This window comes from Cervus canadensis, chromosome 29 (assembly GCF_019320065.1).
Source record: "Cervus canadensis isolate Bull #8, Minnesota chromosome 29, ASM1932006v1, whole genome shotgun sequence".
Taxonomy (NCBI): Eukaryota; Metazoa; Chordata; class Mammalia; order Artiodactyla; family Cervidae; genus Cervus; species Cervus canadensis.
Window position 1 is genome coordinate 42,838,944 of NC_057414.1, and position 16,006 is coordinate 42,854,949.

Here is a 16,006-nt window from a genome sequence, read left to right on the forward strand (position 1 = left end):
CTGATTGACTAGGGAAGAAGATGATCTGATTATCGCTATTGATTGTTTAGTCGTTAAGTCCTGTCTGACTCCTTAGTGACCCTATGGACTGTAGTATGCCAGGTTCCTCTGTCTAAGGGATTTCCCAGGCAAGAATACTGGAGTGGGTTGCCATTTCCTCCTCCAGGGGATCTTCCTGACCCGTATTTCCTGCATTGCGTGTGGGATCTGTACCACTGAGCCACCAGGGAAGCATCCAGATCTGTGACAGAAAAAGGCAGTAAAGGATGTCGGAGAAAAGACTAGGATTGATGCTCTTGTGAATATTTCCAGACTCCAGCTTTATCTAGAAAGGTTTTTAGGTGTTATTGCTTAGAATTCCATCTCCTTTTGCACCTGCATCAGCGGTTCTTTTCTGCAGGCACTCTTTCATTTTCATGAGTAGTTATTACTAATTAGGAGGGAAATAGACAGAGCAGGAATTGTGTTTCTGAGCTGCCAGTTAAAATGTGCTGGTCTAAGGAAGTCTAAAGGCACATGAAGTGAAAAGGAGAAACAAAAATGCTAACGAATGGAATTGGGGATTTCAGTATTAAGCTTTTACCACTCCCATTAAAGTCACACCCCATACGAGGAAGCTCTGTTGTTGTTCAGTTGCTAAATTGTGTCTGACTCTTTGCAACCTCAATGGACTGCAGCACATCAGGCTTCCCTGTCCTTCACTATCTCCCGGAGCTTGCTCAAACTCATGTCCACTGAGTCGGTGATGCCATCCAACCATCTCATCCTCTGTCGTCCCCTTCTCCTCCTGCCCTCAATCTTTCCCAGCATCAGGGTCTTTTCCAGTGAGTTGGCTCTTCGCATCAGGTGGCCTACTACACTGTTTAATCTTGTTCTGAAGCTCTTAGTTGATGAGATAAGAAAAGAAGCTAGAACCTGACATTCGAAAGGAACATGCTAGACTCATCATTTCTCAACAATACGATCATCAGCACAGAAAATAGAAAAGCTTCAGCGGACGAACTTTCTTATGGGGAATTCCATTAAGGGTTCCAGATGCAAAATCAACTAACGCAAAATAACAGTGTACTAAACACAAACATCCATGGCTCAATGGTGAAGAAAATGCCTGTGATGCAGGAGACACAGGAGACACCAGTTCAACCCCTGGGTCAGGAAAATCCCCTGGAGGAGCGCATGGCTACCCATTCCAGGATTCTTGCCTGAAAAATCCCATGGACAGAGGAGCCTGGCAGGCTACAGTCCATGGGGTCCCGAAGAGTTAGACACAACTGAAGCAGCTGAGCATGACATTCACAAACAACAGTCAATTAGAAAATGTTATCAGAACAGAGATCACAAAAAATCCCATAAAATGCCTATATTTTAAAATGTGTAGAATTTTTAAAAATTCTAAATGCTTAGTGAAGGATTTAGTAGATCTGAAAAAAATGAGATCATATCACATGGCTGGATGGGAAGACTCAATAATGTAAAGATGCGGATTTTCTGAATTAATCTATTTACTCTAATCCAGTGCATTTAGCTGAACATTCTTTGGGCTTTGTGTCAGGCACTGCTCATTTACTTTCCTCACCCCTAACAGTGCTCTTTTAGGATGTATGTGATCCTAATTTCCCAATAGAGGCATGGGTCATAAAATCACATAGGAAGTAAGTGGTGGAAAGCAGGATTTTGAATCCAGGTCTTTAACCTTGATGCTCTGGTGTAACCTGTAGATAATTAGGTTTCTAAATCTATTTGTAAAATGGACTACTCTCACAGTTTTGACTGAAAAAGCAGGGTGAAAGATCGTTTTATAGTTAGACACTGTTTCTACAAATAAAGAGCACTAAACACTAATTTTTCTGCAGGTAAGTGATGTACAAACAAAGTGGGTTTTTTTTTTTTTTTTTTAAGGATTTAAGATAATATTGGATTAGACAGTATTTGGCTCTGAGGTAGAGGCGCTTTAGTTTTTTCTATTAAAGTCTAGATTTTTAAGGATCAGTATATTCATATGCTGGGAAGATTCCCTGGAGGAGGGCATGGAAACCCACTCCAGTATTCTTGCCTGGAGAATCCTGCAGACAGAGGAGCCTGGTAGGCTATAGTCCATGGGGTCAGAGTCAGACATGCCTGAAGAGACTTAGCACATATTCATATGCTACTGTGAAATGTTTTTTAACCATTTAGAAAACAGTGGAAAGAAGCAAAAATAATAATGGGGGGATTTCCCTGGTGGTCCAGAGGTAAAGACTCCACACTTCCACTGCAGTGGGTATAGGTTTGATCTCTGGTGGGGGAATTAAGATTCTGCGTGCTACACAGCACAGCCAAAATAACAAAAATACTAATAGGGACTAAGTCAGGGCAGTGAAAACATGCTGCATGGAGGCTAAGTCGTTTCAATCGTGTCTGACTCTTGGCGACTCTCCAGACCATAGCCCACCAGGCTCCTCTGTCCATGGGATTCTCCAGGCATGAATACTAGAGTGGGTTGCCCTGCCCTCCTCCAGGGGATCTTCCCGGCCAGGGAGGCAGGTTCTTTACTGCTAGCACCACCTGGGAAGCCCCTGAGAACATGTTACAACTTTCTTTTGTTACTACTCTCTTTTTGCTATTTTGTATTTCTTAAATTTCCAACAAAGGAAAAGCGTCTAGTTTTTTCATTTTCCAAATATAAAATTAGATTACAATACTGCGTAAGCCCCTCCCAGGAGAAGCTCTGTCCTGGGGGTTGGAGAAGAGGGAAGATCAGATCAAGCTGTAGTCACGTTGGCCCCATGGCAGTAGTTGTGTAAGAGTTGTATGAAGTGGTGGAAAAAAAGCTTCCTGGGAGGAGACATCCGAAGGGATCCTCTGGGAAGGAGGAGGCGGAGGAGGAAGGGGAGGAAGACGGATTCCCCGGTGCAAAGCCAGCTGGTGTGGGCAGAGCCAGCCAAACTGAGCTGGGCTCTGAGTGCCACGCCAGGGGGCTTGGGTTTCTTCCTGAGGACACGGGGAACCACAAGGGGTCTCAGGCAGGGGAGGAGCAAGACAGATCCCAGGTTTACAACAGTCCTGCTCATTCCATGGTGCGAAGAGGTGATTGCAGGGCAAAGACTTGAGACTGGGAGACCTCAAGGAGGCTTTATAAAATTCCAGGTGAAAGCTGATGGGTCATGGCCGTGGGGCGTGCTCAGAAGGCAGGGCTGGCAGGATGCAGTGGATCTGGGGACAACGAGGCATCCTGGATGCCTTCCAGCTTCTGGTCTGGGGGCTGGCAGGGGAGACAGTGGCACAGGATGAGATAGCCGAGAGCCAGGGTCTGGGATACCTTAGAAGAGGGCTTCCTGGAGGAGGTGATATCCAGTGGAGCCTGGCAAGAGTGGGCTCTGGATGGGTGGGGACTGAGGGTCAGGAGACCTCAGGAGGAGTTCTGGCCGCTGTGCTGTCCTAGGCAGGCCACTCCGCGTGGCTAATACTCTCTGTCCTCTTCTGAAAACAGGGGCTCATCATTCCTACGCTCTGGGTTGAGGGAGGATTAAGGAGATAACACATGGCAAGTGCTTGGCACTGAGCCTGGCGCAGGATGATCTGGGGGCCCTGCCCGTTGTTCTTACTTTCCCATCACCCCATCCCCAGCATCTCCCATCCGCAGCATCGCCAGGCTGCCTTCTCCCCACGGCTTTGTGTTCCCCTGACCCAGTTAGATAGGGATGAGGAGAGAATCCACCCTCCGGCTCCATCCTGCCCCGCTTCTGCCACCCCAGAGGGAGGGATCCATGGACTCAGGTCTGAGCCCGGATTAGCTGTGTAATCCCCAGCTCTGACTGGACAATCTCTTTTCCTGCCCGGGAGAGGGGGCCTGGGGCTGGGAGTCAGGACTGCTGGGCCCTGGGCCTGGTGCTGCCCCACCCCTCTGGGAGCCCTCAGACAAGGTGCCCCGGCTCTTGCCTCTTCTTTTGGAAACATCACTGACACCCTGCAAGGGTTGTCGTGTGTGTGCCGGGTGTCTGGGTGTCTGCTGTGTGTGGGGCGCTCTGCAAAGGAAGAAAGGCCTGGGTCGGTTTCCAGCGCTACATGCAGCAGCTTCACGCCCCTGGACGAGAGATGAAACCATCATGGCCCTCCATTTTCTTCGTGGAGAAAATGAAGTTAACGGTATCCAGGGCTACTGTGAATATATGAGAAATTAAGGGCCTATTGCTTTGTAAATAGCACATTTCTTGAGAGATAAGAAAGAATGGGTCTTCCTTAGCAGTCCAGTGGTTCAGAATCCACCTTCCAATGCAGGGGACCCTGGTCCAGGAAGATCCCACATGCAAGGGGCAACTGAGCCACCCATGAGCCACAACTACTGAAGCCCGTGTGCCCTAGAGCCCCTGCTTCAAAACAAGAGAAGCCACGGAAGTCTGAGCACTCAACTAGAGAACAGCCCTGCTCACTGCAACTAGAGGAAGCCTGTGCACAGCAAGGAAGACCCAGTGCAGCCAAAATAAATAAATAAATTAATTTAATGTTTTTTAAAAAAAGATGACAGCAGGATAAGAGAATAGAGGAGCTGGGGAGAAAAGATCCAAACAGACATGCTTATCTTGGGACTCAGAGCCACAGCATTCCAGAGAACTGACAAACTGATAAAAAACAGTTAATCAAGCTTCGGAGACTTCGGGAGAAGGAGATCAGAAGACCTTCTCAGGTCATCAGAGTACGGTGTGTGTGAGTTGGGCGGGGGGGGGGGGGGGGGGGGGGCGGTAGGGGACAGAAAGGCCCTAAAGTCCCAAGCGGAAGAGGTCCTGGGGAGAGGGGGGCGTTACGTGGCCTGGGCCTGACGACCCTGCGCGGGAGGGGCAGAGTCCTTCCATCCAGGCCAGGGCCAGGTTGCCAAGGCAGCGGGGACCACGCCAGGATCTTGAACAGCAGCGCCCAATGCCAAACCCTCCTGACCCGCGACGCGGGAGGGATGGAGGACAGTGCAGCAGCAGCGGGGAGTGGATGGGCCGCCCGATGACCATCTCCACCCTCTTGGCCTCACCCCAACCTAGGACTCTAGACACCCCTCCTCTGGGAGACTCTGCCCCAGACCCCCTGCCTGCCTCGCCTCCCTGCTTGCCAGAGCCCAGGGATGCCCGCGGTGGGTGGGGGAAAATTCACAGTCTGGGAGGGCTGGGACAGGGCCAGAGCAGTACAAGGCAGGCAGGAGGGTCCCGCTGAACAGTAGGCTGAAAGGCTGAGAGTCCGGAGGCAAATGCGAAAGAGCAGAGCCGGCGAGCCAGACAGTAAATAAATGACAGCCCCGCGGCAGGAGAAAGGCAGTCCGGAGGCCCAAGGGACTACATCTACCAGCAGCCTCAGCGCCAGACAGGGCACTTCCGGCCTCTCCGCGCTCCCTCGAGGAGGCGGGGCCAAGGGCGGGGCGGGAGCGGCGCGGGGAAGTTGGGGCGCGCCCCGGCGTCAGGGCGCGTGTGACGTTCTTCCTGTGCGCCGCCTAGCGTCTCGGTCGTGCCGGGTCCTGAGCCTCAGAGCCGTGAAGGTGACAGCGGGAGGTTACCGGCTTGCCTCTCCCACCCCGCCCCGCGATGCTGGCGGCACGGCGGCTGCTCGGCGGGTCGCTTCCCGCGCGGGTGTCTGTGCGATTCAGCGGCGACACGGTGAGGCCCGACCTGAGGGGCGCTCGCGGGCCGGGTCTCGCTGTCGCGTCTGCGCGCGCCATCCCTGGGTCCGTAGTGCCTTCTGGAGAAGCCTCTCATCTCCCCCCGTCTGACAAGAAGGTTCCAGATGTAGAAGGGGACGGGTCCCAAACGGGAGGCTGACTCTTCCCTGCCCCTAGCCCTCCGGCCCTTTGGCTGCCCCTCATTTAACAGCTGCGTGACCTAATGGAAAATTTTGCAGCTGGCAAAGCGTCCTTGTCTCATTCCTTCCTCGCTACAACCTTGTAGTGCGTGAAGGGGTCATTGCCCCATTTTACGGATGCAGAAACCGCTTTGGAGAGGGCCGTGTGCCTCCTCATTCCTCGTTCAACGTTCTGCTCCCTGTGTTGGCTTTTAAGGGGTTGGGTGTCTGGAAGCCAGGTCCCCTTAGCCCTCAGCTGGGGTTCTCTCTGTGTCTCGTAGGATTCCAGAGCCATCTCTCCTCAACAGTTTTATCCCGAGCGGATCTCCCGCCACCATCTTGTGTCCCAACCCCAGTGAAGCATTCCTCTTCCTTCAGAAAACACATTTTGTCTCCAGCAGAGTTTAGCCATATAAGCAAGACTTTGGCCAAATCAAGTTTTGATCAGCAGAGCCAGACAAGTAAATAAATGGACATGACGTCACCCTGGGCTCAGGGCTGTGGTCTGTGCTGTGGATCCTATGTGGGCTTTGGCCACAGGCAGACCTGTGCTTAGATTCCACCTGCTCCTTCAGGCTGTGTGCCTTTTGTAAGTTCATTTTGCTCTGAGTCTTGTTTCCTCTTCTGTGAAATGGAGGAAATCATTCCTATCTCAGGGTTATGAGAATGAAATGACATCTTGGATATAAAAAGCTTAGTCTCGTACCTGCTAACAGAAAGTGCTTACTAAGTGGTAATGGTAGTTATGACGCTACAAAGGGTTCTGAAGCTTTGGCCCCTGCTGTCCTCCCAGTCCAACCCTCCTTAATTAGGGGACCCATCAATCTGTAGCTCCTGGCCTGGCCCCTCAAAATATCAGAGCTCTGCTGGGTATACTGATTCTCTGTGTCCCCAGACAGCGCCCAAGAAAACCTCATTTGGCTCACTGAAGGATGAAGACCGGATCTTCACCAACCTGTATGGACGCCATGACTGGAGGTGAGATGGTGCCCTTAGGCTGGTGGATCCCCAGGCAGGGCCTCCTCCTCACTGCCTTCCCCACCCTATCCAGGCTTAAAGGTGCCCAGAGTCGAGGTGACTGGTACAAGACGAAGGAGATTCTGCTGAAGGGGCCTGACTGGATCCTGGGTGAGGTCAAGACATCGGGCTTGCGGGGCCGTGGAGGTGCTGGCTTCCCCACTGGCCTTAAATGGAGCTTCATGAATAAGCCCTCAGATGGCAGGTGTGTATAGGCAGGCAGAAATGGGGTTACACCTCGGGGCAGCTGGGACTTACCTGGGCCTTGGGGATGTTTCCTTGGAAACCAAGAGTGAATGAAGTGGGAAAACCTTACCAGAGCTCCAGTAGCAGGGACTCGGTTCTCTGGTCTTCCTCAGGGGAGTCTTGAGGGGCAGCAGAGTCTACACAAGATTTTGACTCCAGCAGACTTAATTGATCAATTCCTGGATCTGCCATTTAATCATATAGCTTTAGGCAATCTCCGGACCTTTCAGAACCTCAGTATTCTGTTCTGTAAATGTATATTGTGTTGTTCAGGGATTAAAGAAATACTGTGCCTACAGCTTTTGGCGTGCACTTTGGTTTGCATGTAGAAAGTAAATGATAAATGTCAGCTCTGCCTCCTTTTGGCTCCGGAGATACGATGGAGGTTCACAGAGTGCTCATTGTGACCAAAAGCAGATTTGGGCTCTTGAGAAAGCACTGGGAGAGGCATTTGGGCTGAGTAGAACCAAGACCTTGCCTGTGGTCATAGCTGCCCCAGTGTGGACTAGGCAGTGAGCTCCCCTGTCGTTGATGGTGAGCAAGCAGAGCCCTGGGAAGTTGTTGGGAGGACAGAGAAGGATTGGCTGTCAGATAAGACCTGTTTGAGGTTTCCTGGTGGAGTGGGGTGGCATACGGTTGAAGGCCTGACCCTGGGGGCCCTGTAGCCCAACTGACCTGCTGGCCCCCGCAGGCCCAAGTATCTGGTGGTGAATGCGGATGAGGGGGAGCCAGGCACCTGCAAGGACCGAGAGATCATCCGCCACGACCCCCACAAGCTGGTGGAAGGCTGCCTAGTGGGGGGCCGAGCCATGGGCGCTCGCGCCGCCTACATCTACATCCGCGGGGAGTTCTACAACGAGGCCTCCAATTTGCAGGTGGGCAGGGGGAGGGGAGGTACTGAGTGGGCACTCACACGCACCAAGCCAGGCAGAGTTCGTCGTAGGTTCTCGAGTGGGATCTGCCTGGAGTCGTGCTGGGAGGGTGGGGATCTCTCGAGCTGGCCTGTGTCCTGAGTGGGACGTACACCCCAAAGCCTCCGTCTCGCTCTGCGTCCCAGAGCCTCAGCCTGGGAGGTCTTCCAGGGCTTCAGGGCTCCTGGGGTGGGGGTAGGCTGGAGAGCTCACACATGGGCATTTTTCCTGAAGGGTCAGGGGGTCATGTCAGTAATTCTCAGCCCAGTGACGCCTGTAGTAATTGGTCTAGGGCCAAAGCCTCACCTTTCTATTAGGTTCATAACCTGGCACATGGTAGCATTCTGTGTGTTATTACATGTGTAAAAAGCAGCCTCCAGGGTCTTTTCCTCGACTCAGAAGCAGTACTCACTCATTGTAAAGACAGGAATCCACACCATGTCAGAGAAAAATCTGCCATAGACTGACTACCTAGAGAAACTACTTGCTGAAATTTTCATTATTTCCTTAAAATCTTTATAAAAAATACATATAGTTGGAGGATTTGTTAAATGTTACTACACGAGTAGTACACACATTGTAAAAATCCCCACCCTTCTCCCAACACGTCCTCTGCTTATGTCCAGAGGGAGCTTTGGCCCTGGACTATGGTGAAGGGCTCACTGGGCCTGTACCCCGCCCTCCCACACGCAGTGTTCCTGGGCTCGTGGGGACCATGTCTGTACACCCCTGTCCCACAGGTAGCCATCCGAGAGGCCTATGAGGCTGGTCTGATTGGCAAGAACGCCTGTGGCTCCGGCTACGATTTCGACGTGTTTGTGGTGCGTGGGGCCGGGGCCTACATCTGCGGGGAGGAGACGGCGCTCATCGAGTCCCTCGAGGGCAAACAGGGCAAGCCCCGCCTGAAGCCGCCCTTCCCTGCAGACGTGGGTACGACCTGGCGCCTGGCCTCATCCCGGGCCTTGTCCTGTGGAATCCGGGATCTGGCTTCAGGTCGCCACTGTCATCTTGGGGAATTTCTGAGTCCCTTCGCTGGGGCCTGACACCGCGAGTAGGTGGGAACAACATAGAGGCTGCACCAGAGCGCCCCGGAGCCTCTCACCCTGCCCCAGTGCACAGGCCACACAGCCGGTGCTCTCCAGCCGCCTGGAACTCGGGGCAGGTGGTGGAGACGGAGTACGGCTGGGATCGGGCTCCCGGGGGACGAGGGTGACACAGGGGTGGGAGCCGGGCTCTGCCGCAGAAGCAGACCCTGGACAGATGCCACCTCCAGAAGACCCGCCCCAGCTGTCCCCAACCTCCAGCAGCCACTGGCTTGCTTCCCTTTTAAAAACATATATTTATTTTGTTTTTGGCTGTGCCGGCTCTTTGTTGCTGCACAGGCTTTGCTCTCCTTGTGGCAAACGGGGCCACTCTAGTTCTGGTGCGCGGGCTTCTCATCACGATGGCCTCTCTCGCTGCCGAGCACAAGCTCTAGGGCGTGTGGGCTTCGGTGGTGCAGCGCCCGGGCCCTGGGGGACAGGCTCAGTAGCTGTGGCACACAGGCTTAGTTGCCCCTCGGCACGTGGGATTGAACCCACGTCTCCTGCGTCGGCAGGTGGATTCTTTGCTACTGAGCCACCAGGCACGCGCCATCCACCAGGTTTTCATCCTCCTCCCCCACAGGAGTGTTTGGCTGCCCTACAACCGTGGCCAATGTGGAGACAGTGGCCGTGTCCCCTACCATCTGCCGCCGTGGGGGTGCGTGGTTTGCCAGCTTTGGCCGAGAGCGCAACTCAGGCACCAAACTGTTCAACATCTCCGGCCACGTCAACAACCCCTGCACAGTGGAGGAGGAGATGTCTGTACCGCTGAAGGAACTGATTGAAAAGCATGCCGGTGAGGCCTGGGGCCAGCCAGCGGGGCGGGCGGGCCTCTGGGGCCTGGGCCGGGGCGCGGGCTGACTGTGCCGGCCCCTGCCCTGACCGTCCATCCTCTCGGGGACTGCCTGGGGCCCCAGGGGGGGTCACGGGCGGCTGGGACAACCTCCTCGCTGTGATTCCTGGCGGCTCGTCCACGCCGCTGATCCCCAAGTCCGTGTGTGAGACGGTGCTGATGGACTTCGACGCGCTGATCCAGGCGCAGACGGGCCTGGGCACAGCTGCCGTGATCGTCATGGACCGCTCGGTAAGGAGGGGCCGCCACGCTCCCCACCCAGTCCCTGCCTTAGGCCAGGCTGGTTAGTAACCCGGCCTGGGCTCCTCAGAGACACCTGCTAGTTCTTGGGTCCTGATTCCTGTCACCCGAGACACAGGGAGGTGGGAGAGGCCGGGGGGCAAGGCTTCTCTGGGGGGAGTGCCCGTGGAGCCTGGCAGCACAGGATGCCTGGGGTGGGTGGAGGAGGCCAGCGCACTGCTGGAATCGGGCGGGCGTGCCGCCCGGGGCTGAGGCTCGGGCACCTCCACATTGCCCCTCGTCTCTGCAGACGGACATTGTGAAAGCCATCGCCCGCCTCATCGAGTTCTACAAGCATGAGAGCTGTGGCCAGTGCACCCCGTGCCGCGAGGGTAGGCGCGCTGGGCAGGCTGGGGTTTCTCTGTGGCTCATGCCGGGCCTGGGTGGGGCATGGGGCACAGGTGGCACGGGCTCTGGACCCTGACTACACCGCTGCGGCCGCCCAGCCTGCTGTGGCCTCTCAGCCCCCGCCCCCTGACCCACACCCCTCGAGTTCCATCCCCCGCACCCCGGCCTGGGGGGTCAGCAGGCCGTCTCTTGCTGCCCCGGCGCAGGTGTGGACTGGATGAACAAGGTGATGGCCCGCTTTGTGAGGGGGGACGCCCGGCCGGCGGAGATCGACTCCCTGTGGGAGATCAGCAAGCAGATCGAGGGCCACACCATCTGCGCCCTGGGCGACGGGGCCGCCTGGCCCGTGCAGGTACTGCTAACCCGCGAGGGCGCGGGGGCTGAGTGCCCGGGCACAGGGGGGCGGGGCTTTCAGACCCTGCTTCACACCACGCTCCCTGCACCCCCTCCCGCCCCAGGGCCTGATCCGACACTTCCGGCCAGAACTTGAGGAGCGGATGCATCAGTTTGCCCAGCAGCACCAGGCCAGGCAGGCCGCTTCCTGAGCCCACAGGGCTGGTGTCCGTCTGTCTGGATGCCTGGACAGTAAAGCTAATGATACCCACTCTCGCGTTGCATCTTCTCTGTTGCCTTGCCTGCCTCCACGCTGCTGCTGCAGCCCATGGTTCACAGAGGCGGGGGGACTTTGGAGGGATAGGTCAGGACAAGGTCATGTTGAGAATCGACACCTTGACGCCCTGTGTGTCAGTCTGTCACAGGCTGTGTGCGCTCAGTCATGTTCGACTCTTTGGGACCCTTTGACTGAAGCCCGCCAGACTCCTGTCCAGGGGATTTCCCAGGCAATACTGGAGTGGGTTGCCATTTCCTTCTCCAGGGGATCTTCCCGACCCAGGAATTGAATCCTTGTCTCCTGCATTGCAGGCGGATTCTTGACCACTGAGCCACTAAGGGAAGCCCCTGTCATAGACCACCCTGAGCGTTTATCCCTCAGTGCAGGGGTCAAGAGTGGGGAGGGGAAAACCGGCCTAGGGTCAGACCTGGGCCTGGCCCTGTGCAGGCCTCTGGAGGGTGGGAGCGAGGAGAGCAGGGCCCATTCTGCCCCTTGAGGTGATGGCAGGGAAAAAATGGACTGTCCGGTCTGGTTGGGAGGAGAGGTTTATTCTTGCTTCATGATTTGACAGTGGGGTCAATTCGAACAGGGAAGGAAGGAAGCAATTGACCAGGGGCTGGACAGCGGGGGTGAAGCAGCCCAGGGCCTTCCAGCTCCGCAGAGAGGCTGTGGGACAGCCCAGGGAAGGGGCAGTGAGCAGGCCAGCCCGGGGGCCCCGCTAGTCGCTGAGCTGGAGGGGCGTGCCGTCCAGCGGGTGCCACAGCTCCAGCCTGCGGTCACTGCGGCCCAGGCATTCGCGCCAGTGTTGCTGGCGCTCCCCGCCGGCCCGGCTGCTCAGCTGCACCCCGCCTGGGTTGGGGGACAGGTCAGGAGCCATGTGGGAGCCCCCCGCCCCCCGACTCGGCTCCCCCGCATTCCCACTCACCGATGAAGTCGTCAGCCGTGCCCAGGTCATAATCCCATACAGACACCAGCAGCGTCTTCTGGGCCAGCTCCTCCCGCGGGCCTGCGTAGAAGAACTCCTGCAGGGGACACGGTGAAAAGGAGGCGGCCTTAGTCCTCCACAGCGTCAGGAACAGACTCAGGCGAGTGGCCCAGGGCAGCTGGGGCCTGCACTGTGAGACAGGATGCCGACCCCCTCCCCCAGCAGCCGGGACTGCCATCTGTCGGCGGGCCTACCTCGTTGAACTCGGGGTTCAGGGTCTTCCTCCGAACGCTGGTCTTGTATTTCAATTTCTTCCCTGCATTGGGATGCAGGAAACTGGGAGGGATGAGGTTGGTTTCAGTGTGGCCCCAGAGAGGCGAGCCGCGGAGGGGCTCTGAGGAACCCCCTCTGCCCACCCGGCCGCCCGCTTCACACTCACAGGCGGACGAAGGGGTCCGAGTAGCCGTTGGCGTCCATGGGGGCGAGGTGGGCGCAGCGCAGCACGCCCACCAGCAGGCCGCCCCGCTGAGAGCTGTAGCACAGCGACAGCAGGACGCGCCCGCGCTCCTCCCAGGCCGCCTCCGCCTCCACCTCCTGCCGCGGGGCCGGCGGTCAGCCCGCGTGGCCCAGCGCCCACAGGGCCGGCGGTCAGCCCCGCGTGGCCCACCATCCGGCAGGGGCAGGCTGGCTCAGCCCATGTGGCCCACCACCCAGCCGCCCACCAGTACTGGCCCGGACAGGAGAACTCAAACTGGCCGCAAAGAAATCAGGGGCCGATGTTCGATTGTGTGGTTCAGTTTCCCGATACTGTCACTGACTTAGTGCCCTGGAATGAGACTTCCAGGTCAGCTCTACCCTCCAGGGCCTGAGAAGGGGAGGGGGCTTGTCCGGGTCACCTGACCGACCATTTGCAGCAGTGTTTGTCATGGAGGGGGAGGGAACTGATGTCTCTGAGGGTCACAAACGCATAGGAGCTTCCTAGGTGGCCTTCCATTAGGGGCCCGTCTCTTCCCTCTCAGGGAAGCCTCTTGGGGAAGCCTGGAAGCAGCTCCCAGAGGCTCACCCCTCCTCAAAGCACACACAGGCCGCGTCAGCTGCAAGACCCCAACCCCCTCACACCCCACAGCCCGGGGGTCAGATCCTGAATGCCCTTTACCCCTCAGCTCCTGGTGCTTCCAGAAGGACTCAGGATACCCCGGAAAGAATGTGCTTCTCCCACACCTCACGTGGGGTTTGAGTTGCAGAAAGCCCAACTGCCTTGCTTGCGTTCAGTTCTCAGTAAGGGGGTGCTCCGTGAGTGCCGGCCAGGTGCCAGGGGGCTGCTGTGGGGGGCCTGGGGACACAAGCCCTGGGGAGGGCTTGTGGTAGGGCTGCTCCCCCAGGAGGGCTCCCCAGCCTGGACTTGACTGACGGTCACAGGCTCCACCAGGGGGCAGAGCAGCAAGGCCTGGCCCTTAGGTCCGGGGGAGCTGGGTAGGCGGAGGGCCCTGCCACAGCTCTGCGGGTCCCTGGGGCCCTGGGCTGCAGGCGCCCTGGCCAGGTCTCTGGTTTCATCCTGCAAATCCCTCGCGGTCACCTTCACCTCTCCTGACAAGGGCCGGTCCAGAGTGCCCAGCCCAGGAGCGGTACCCACGCTGCCCCCGGGGCAGGCCTAGTGGCCGTGGGCCCACCACTGCCGTTCTCCCCTGAACTCTGACCTGTCCCGCCCGCGCGCGTCGCTGACCAACCGCCCAGCTCCAGCCTCTGTCTCAAGCTGGCCTGTGTCTCTGCCCCCCCAGGGCCTTGTGCCCCACAGCTCCTGGGGCCTGGCTGTCCCCCTGAGACTATGAGTGTTCACGGGCCCGGAGAGAGAGAGTGCCTCAGTTTCTCTGCGCTCCCCTGGGCCCGGAGCCCTGCCCAGCACCATACCCCCCGGGTCCCACGTCCCACCGACCTCATACAGAGACATGCCGCGTGCTGTGTCCAGGCTCTTGGGCCTCTTGGTCTGAAAGAGCAGAAAGCCCGGTCACCTGGGCCAGACGCTGCCTGGGTCTCCCTCCCTGTTCCCCTCGCCAGCCCCACTCACCAGCCTCCGCCTCTCCAGACACACGTCGAAGCTCCTGGCCCGGTTGGGCACCAGCTTCCTCAGGGGCACCCGCAGCTCTCCCAGGGGAGGCGCCCGCCTCCGTCGCCGCAGCCACGGGTCTTCACACACGCACAGCCTGGGGGCCACCTGGGTCAGCCTGGCCAGGACAGCCCCCCGCCCTGGCCCCCGCCGCCTCCCCACTTGTGGCCCAGACCCCATCCTCACCGCAGGGTCTTGCGCCGGGCGTCCTGGAGGGTGAACCCATGATAGGTGAGCGTCTCCTCCCAGACAGGCCCCCGTGTGCCCCGAACCGTGCGCGTCCGCAGCTGGCTGGCCTGAGGGCCAAGCAGGGAGGGTCAGAGCCCTCCTCGGGCCCTGGTGCCCCACCTGGGCGCCAGCAATGGGGGGCCCCCTGCCTGAGGGGGAGGCCTTGGGGAGGAGGGGCGTGGCAGACCAGGAGGGCGCTCCAGGTCGGGCTCCTGGCCGAGGGGCAGCGGTGGGGGCCTGCGTCTCGCACTCACCTTGCTGGCCCCGGGCAGCAGGTTGGCTTTGACGAAGGTGTCCACGGAGCCCGAGGCCGGCGGCTTGAGGCCCTGGGAGGGGAGAGTGGCTGTGGAAGAGGCTCGGGGCCCAGGCCCGAGCCCCGGGGACCCCACCCGCCCCCTCCTCACCTTGGCACGGTGGGCCGTGCAGTGCAGGGTGCTGTTGTCCGCGTCAAAAAGGAGCGTGAACTCGAGGGTGCCGAGGGTGGCTAGGGGCAGGCGGCAGGCAGGTCAGCGTCTGCGCCAACCCCCACCGGGCACCATGCCTCCTGGCCCTCCCTGGTCGGAAGCCTGGCCTGCCCCAGACCCCTCCCTGGATGGGCAGAGCCCAGAGTGTCCCCCCTGTCCCCCTGCCCCCACTCACTGCTGTCGTCTGAGTCTCCCTCTGGCTCTGGGTCCGGCTGGGGCTGGGGTGCAGAGCGGACGGGGGTCCCTGGGGGGCGTGGGTCTGGGGGGCGCAGGGCGGGCTCAGCGGTGGGGTAGAAGTGTGGAAAGTAGTGGGAGATGAGGCGGATGGGCCGGATGGGGCCCGGGCTCACGTCGATAGCCATGTGCTCCTGCATGCTCACCCGCCCCCGGCCTGCCATGGGGGCACCGACGTGGGCGGGGACTCAGAGGAGCCCCCGAGGACCGCAGATGGGGGCACGGCACTGAGCCAGCCAGTCAGGGCGAACGGGCATCACTGAGGGTGTCGTGGGGGGTCCTGGGTGGCAGCCGGGACCTGAGGACAGAGCACAAGGTCAAGGCTGGCGGGGTGGGGGCCTCCAGCCCGGGGATGGGCACCTTGTGTGCCGGCGGCTAGGCCGGTGGGGCCACTTACCGCTCGGAGAGCCCCTGCACCTGCCTTGGGTGGCTGCTGGGCGCCTGACTGAGGTGACCCGTGAGAGCCAGCGGGTGGCCGTGGGGGAGGCCGAAGGGGCGGGACTCAGGGCCCCCCCCAGAGCCCAGGAGCCCGCAGCTCCCTGCCTGCACCCCAAGGGTCCCTCCCCCCACCCCCAGTTCACACTCTGTCGGAGGGTTATTTTTACCACCATCATGTGGCCCTGCTCCCAGGTGAGGAGGCTGGAGGGCCAGAGGTGACACAAGAGGTGTGAGGGGCAACAGGAGGCGGGGGGGGGGCGAGGAGGGGTGAGAGAGAGGGGGCTGGGGGAGCGGGTGGGGAGTCACGTGGGGGGGGAGGGGGGAGGAGAGACGGGAGGGCTCCATGGAGACAGGAGGGGAAAGGCAACCTGATCCCCTTGCTGCTCAAGCCTTTAAAACATCAACCAGTCGCTTCGGCTCCTCTCCCCCTTCTCCCAGCTTGGAATAAAATCCTAACCCATCCCCTAACCC

The 16,006-nt window shown here is 58.6% G+C and overlaps 2 protein-coding genes across 2 annotated transcripts; one reads left to right on the top strand and one right to left on the bottom strand.

Annotated features, from left to right (window-relative positions):
• The first annotated feature begins 5,436 nt into the window (after positions 1–5,436).
• NDUFV1 (NADH:ubiquinone oxidoreductase core subunit V1) lies at positions 5,437–11,136 on the top strand. Its single transcript, XM_043452264.1, has 10 exons — positions 5,437–5,615; positions 6,692–6,774; positions 6,848–7,018; positions 7,751–7,934; positions 8,711–8,900; positions 9,636–9,848; positions 9,970–10,136; positions 10,435–10,516; positions 10,739–10,884; positions 10,991–11,136. Exons 1-10 carry the CDS (start codon positions 5,544–5,546, stop codon positions 11,075–11,077), a joined length of 1,395 nt encoding a protein of 464 aa, XP_043308199.1. The 5' UTR covers positions 5,437–5,543; the 3' UTR covers positions 11,078–11,136.
• A 533-nt stretch (positions 11,137–11,669) lies between these two features.
• LOC122431372 (double C2-like domain-containing protein gamma) lies at positions 11,670–15,690 on the bottom strand. The gene is made up of 11 exons (XM_043452672.1): positions 15,495–15,690; positions 15,039–15,395; positions 14,804–14,883; positions 14,654–14,725; positions 14,358–14,467; positions 14,133–14,268; positions 14,001–14,051; positions 12,507–12,661; positions 12,322–12,403; positions 12,068–12,164; positions 11,670–11,991 (listed from the first exon to the last, which is right to left on the bottom strand). Exons 2-11 carry the CDS (start codon positions 15,259–15,261, stop codon positions 11,861–11,863), a joined length of 1,137 nt encoding a protein of 378 aa, XP_043308607.1. The 5' UTR covers positions 15,262–15,395; positions 15,495–15,690; the 3' UTR covers positions 11,670–11,860.
• Between the last annotated feature and the right edge of the window lie 316 nt (positions 15,691–16,006).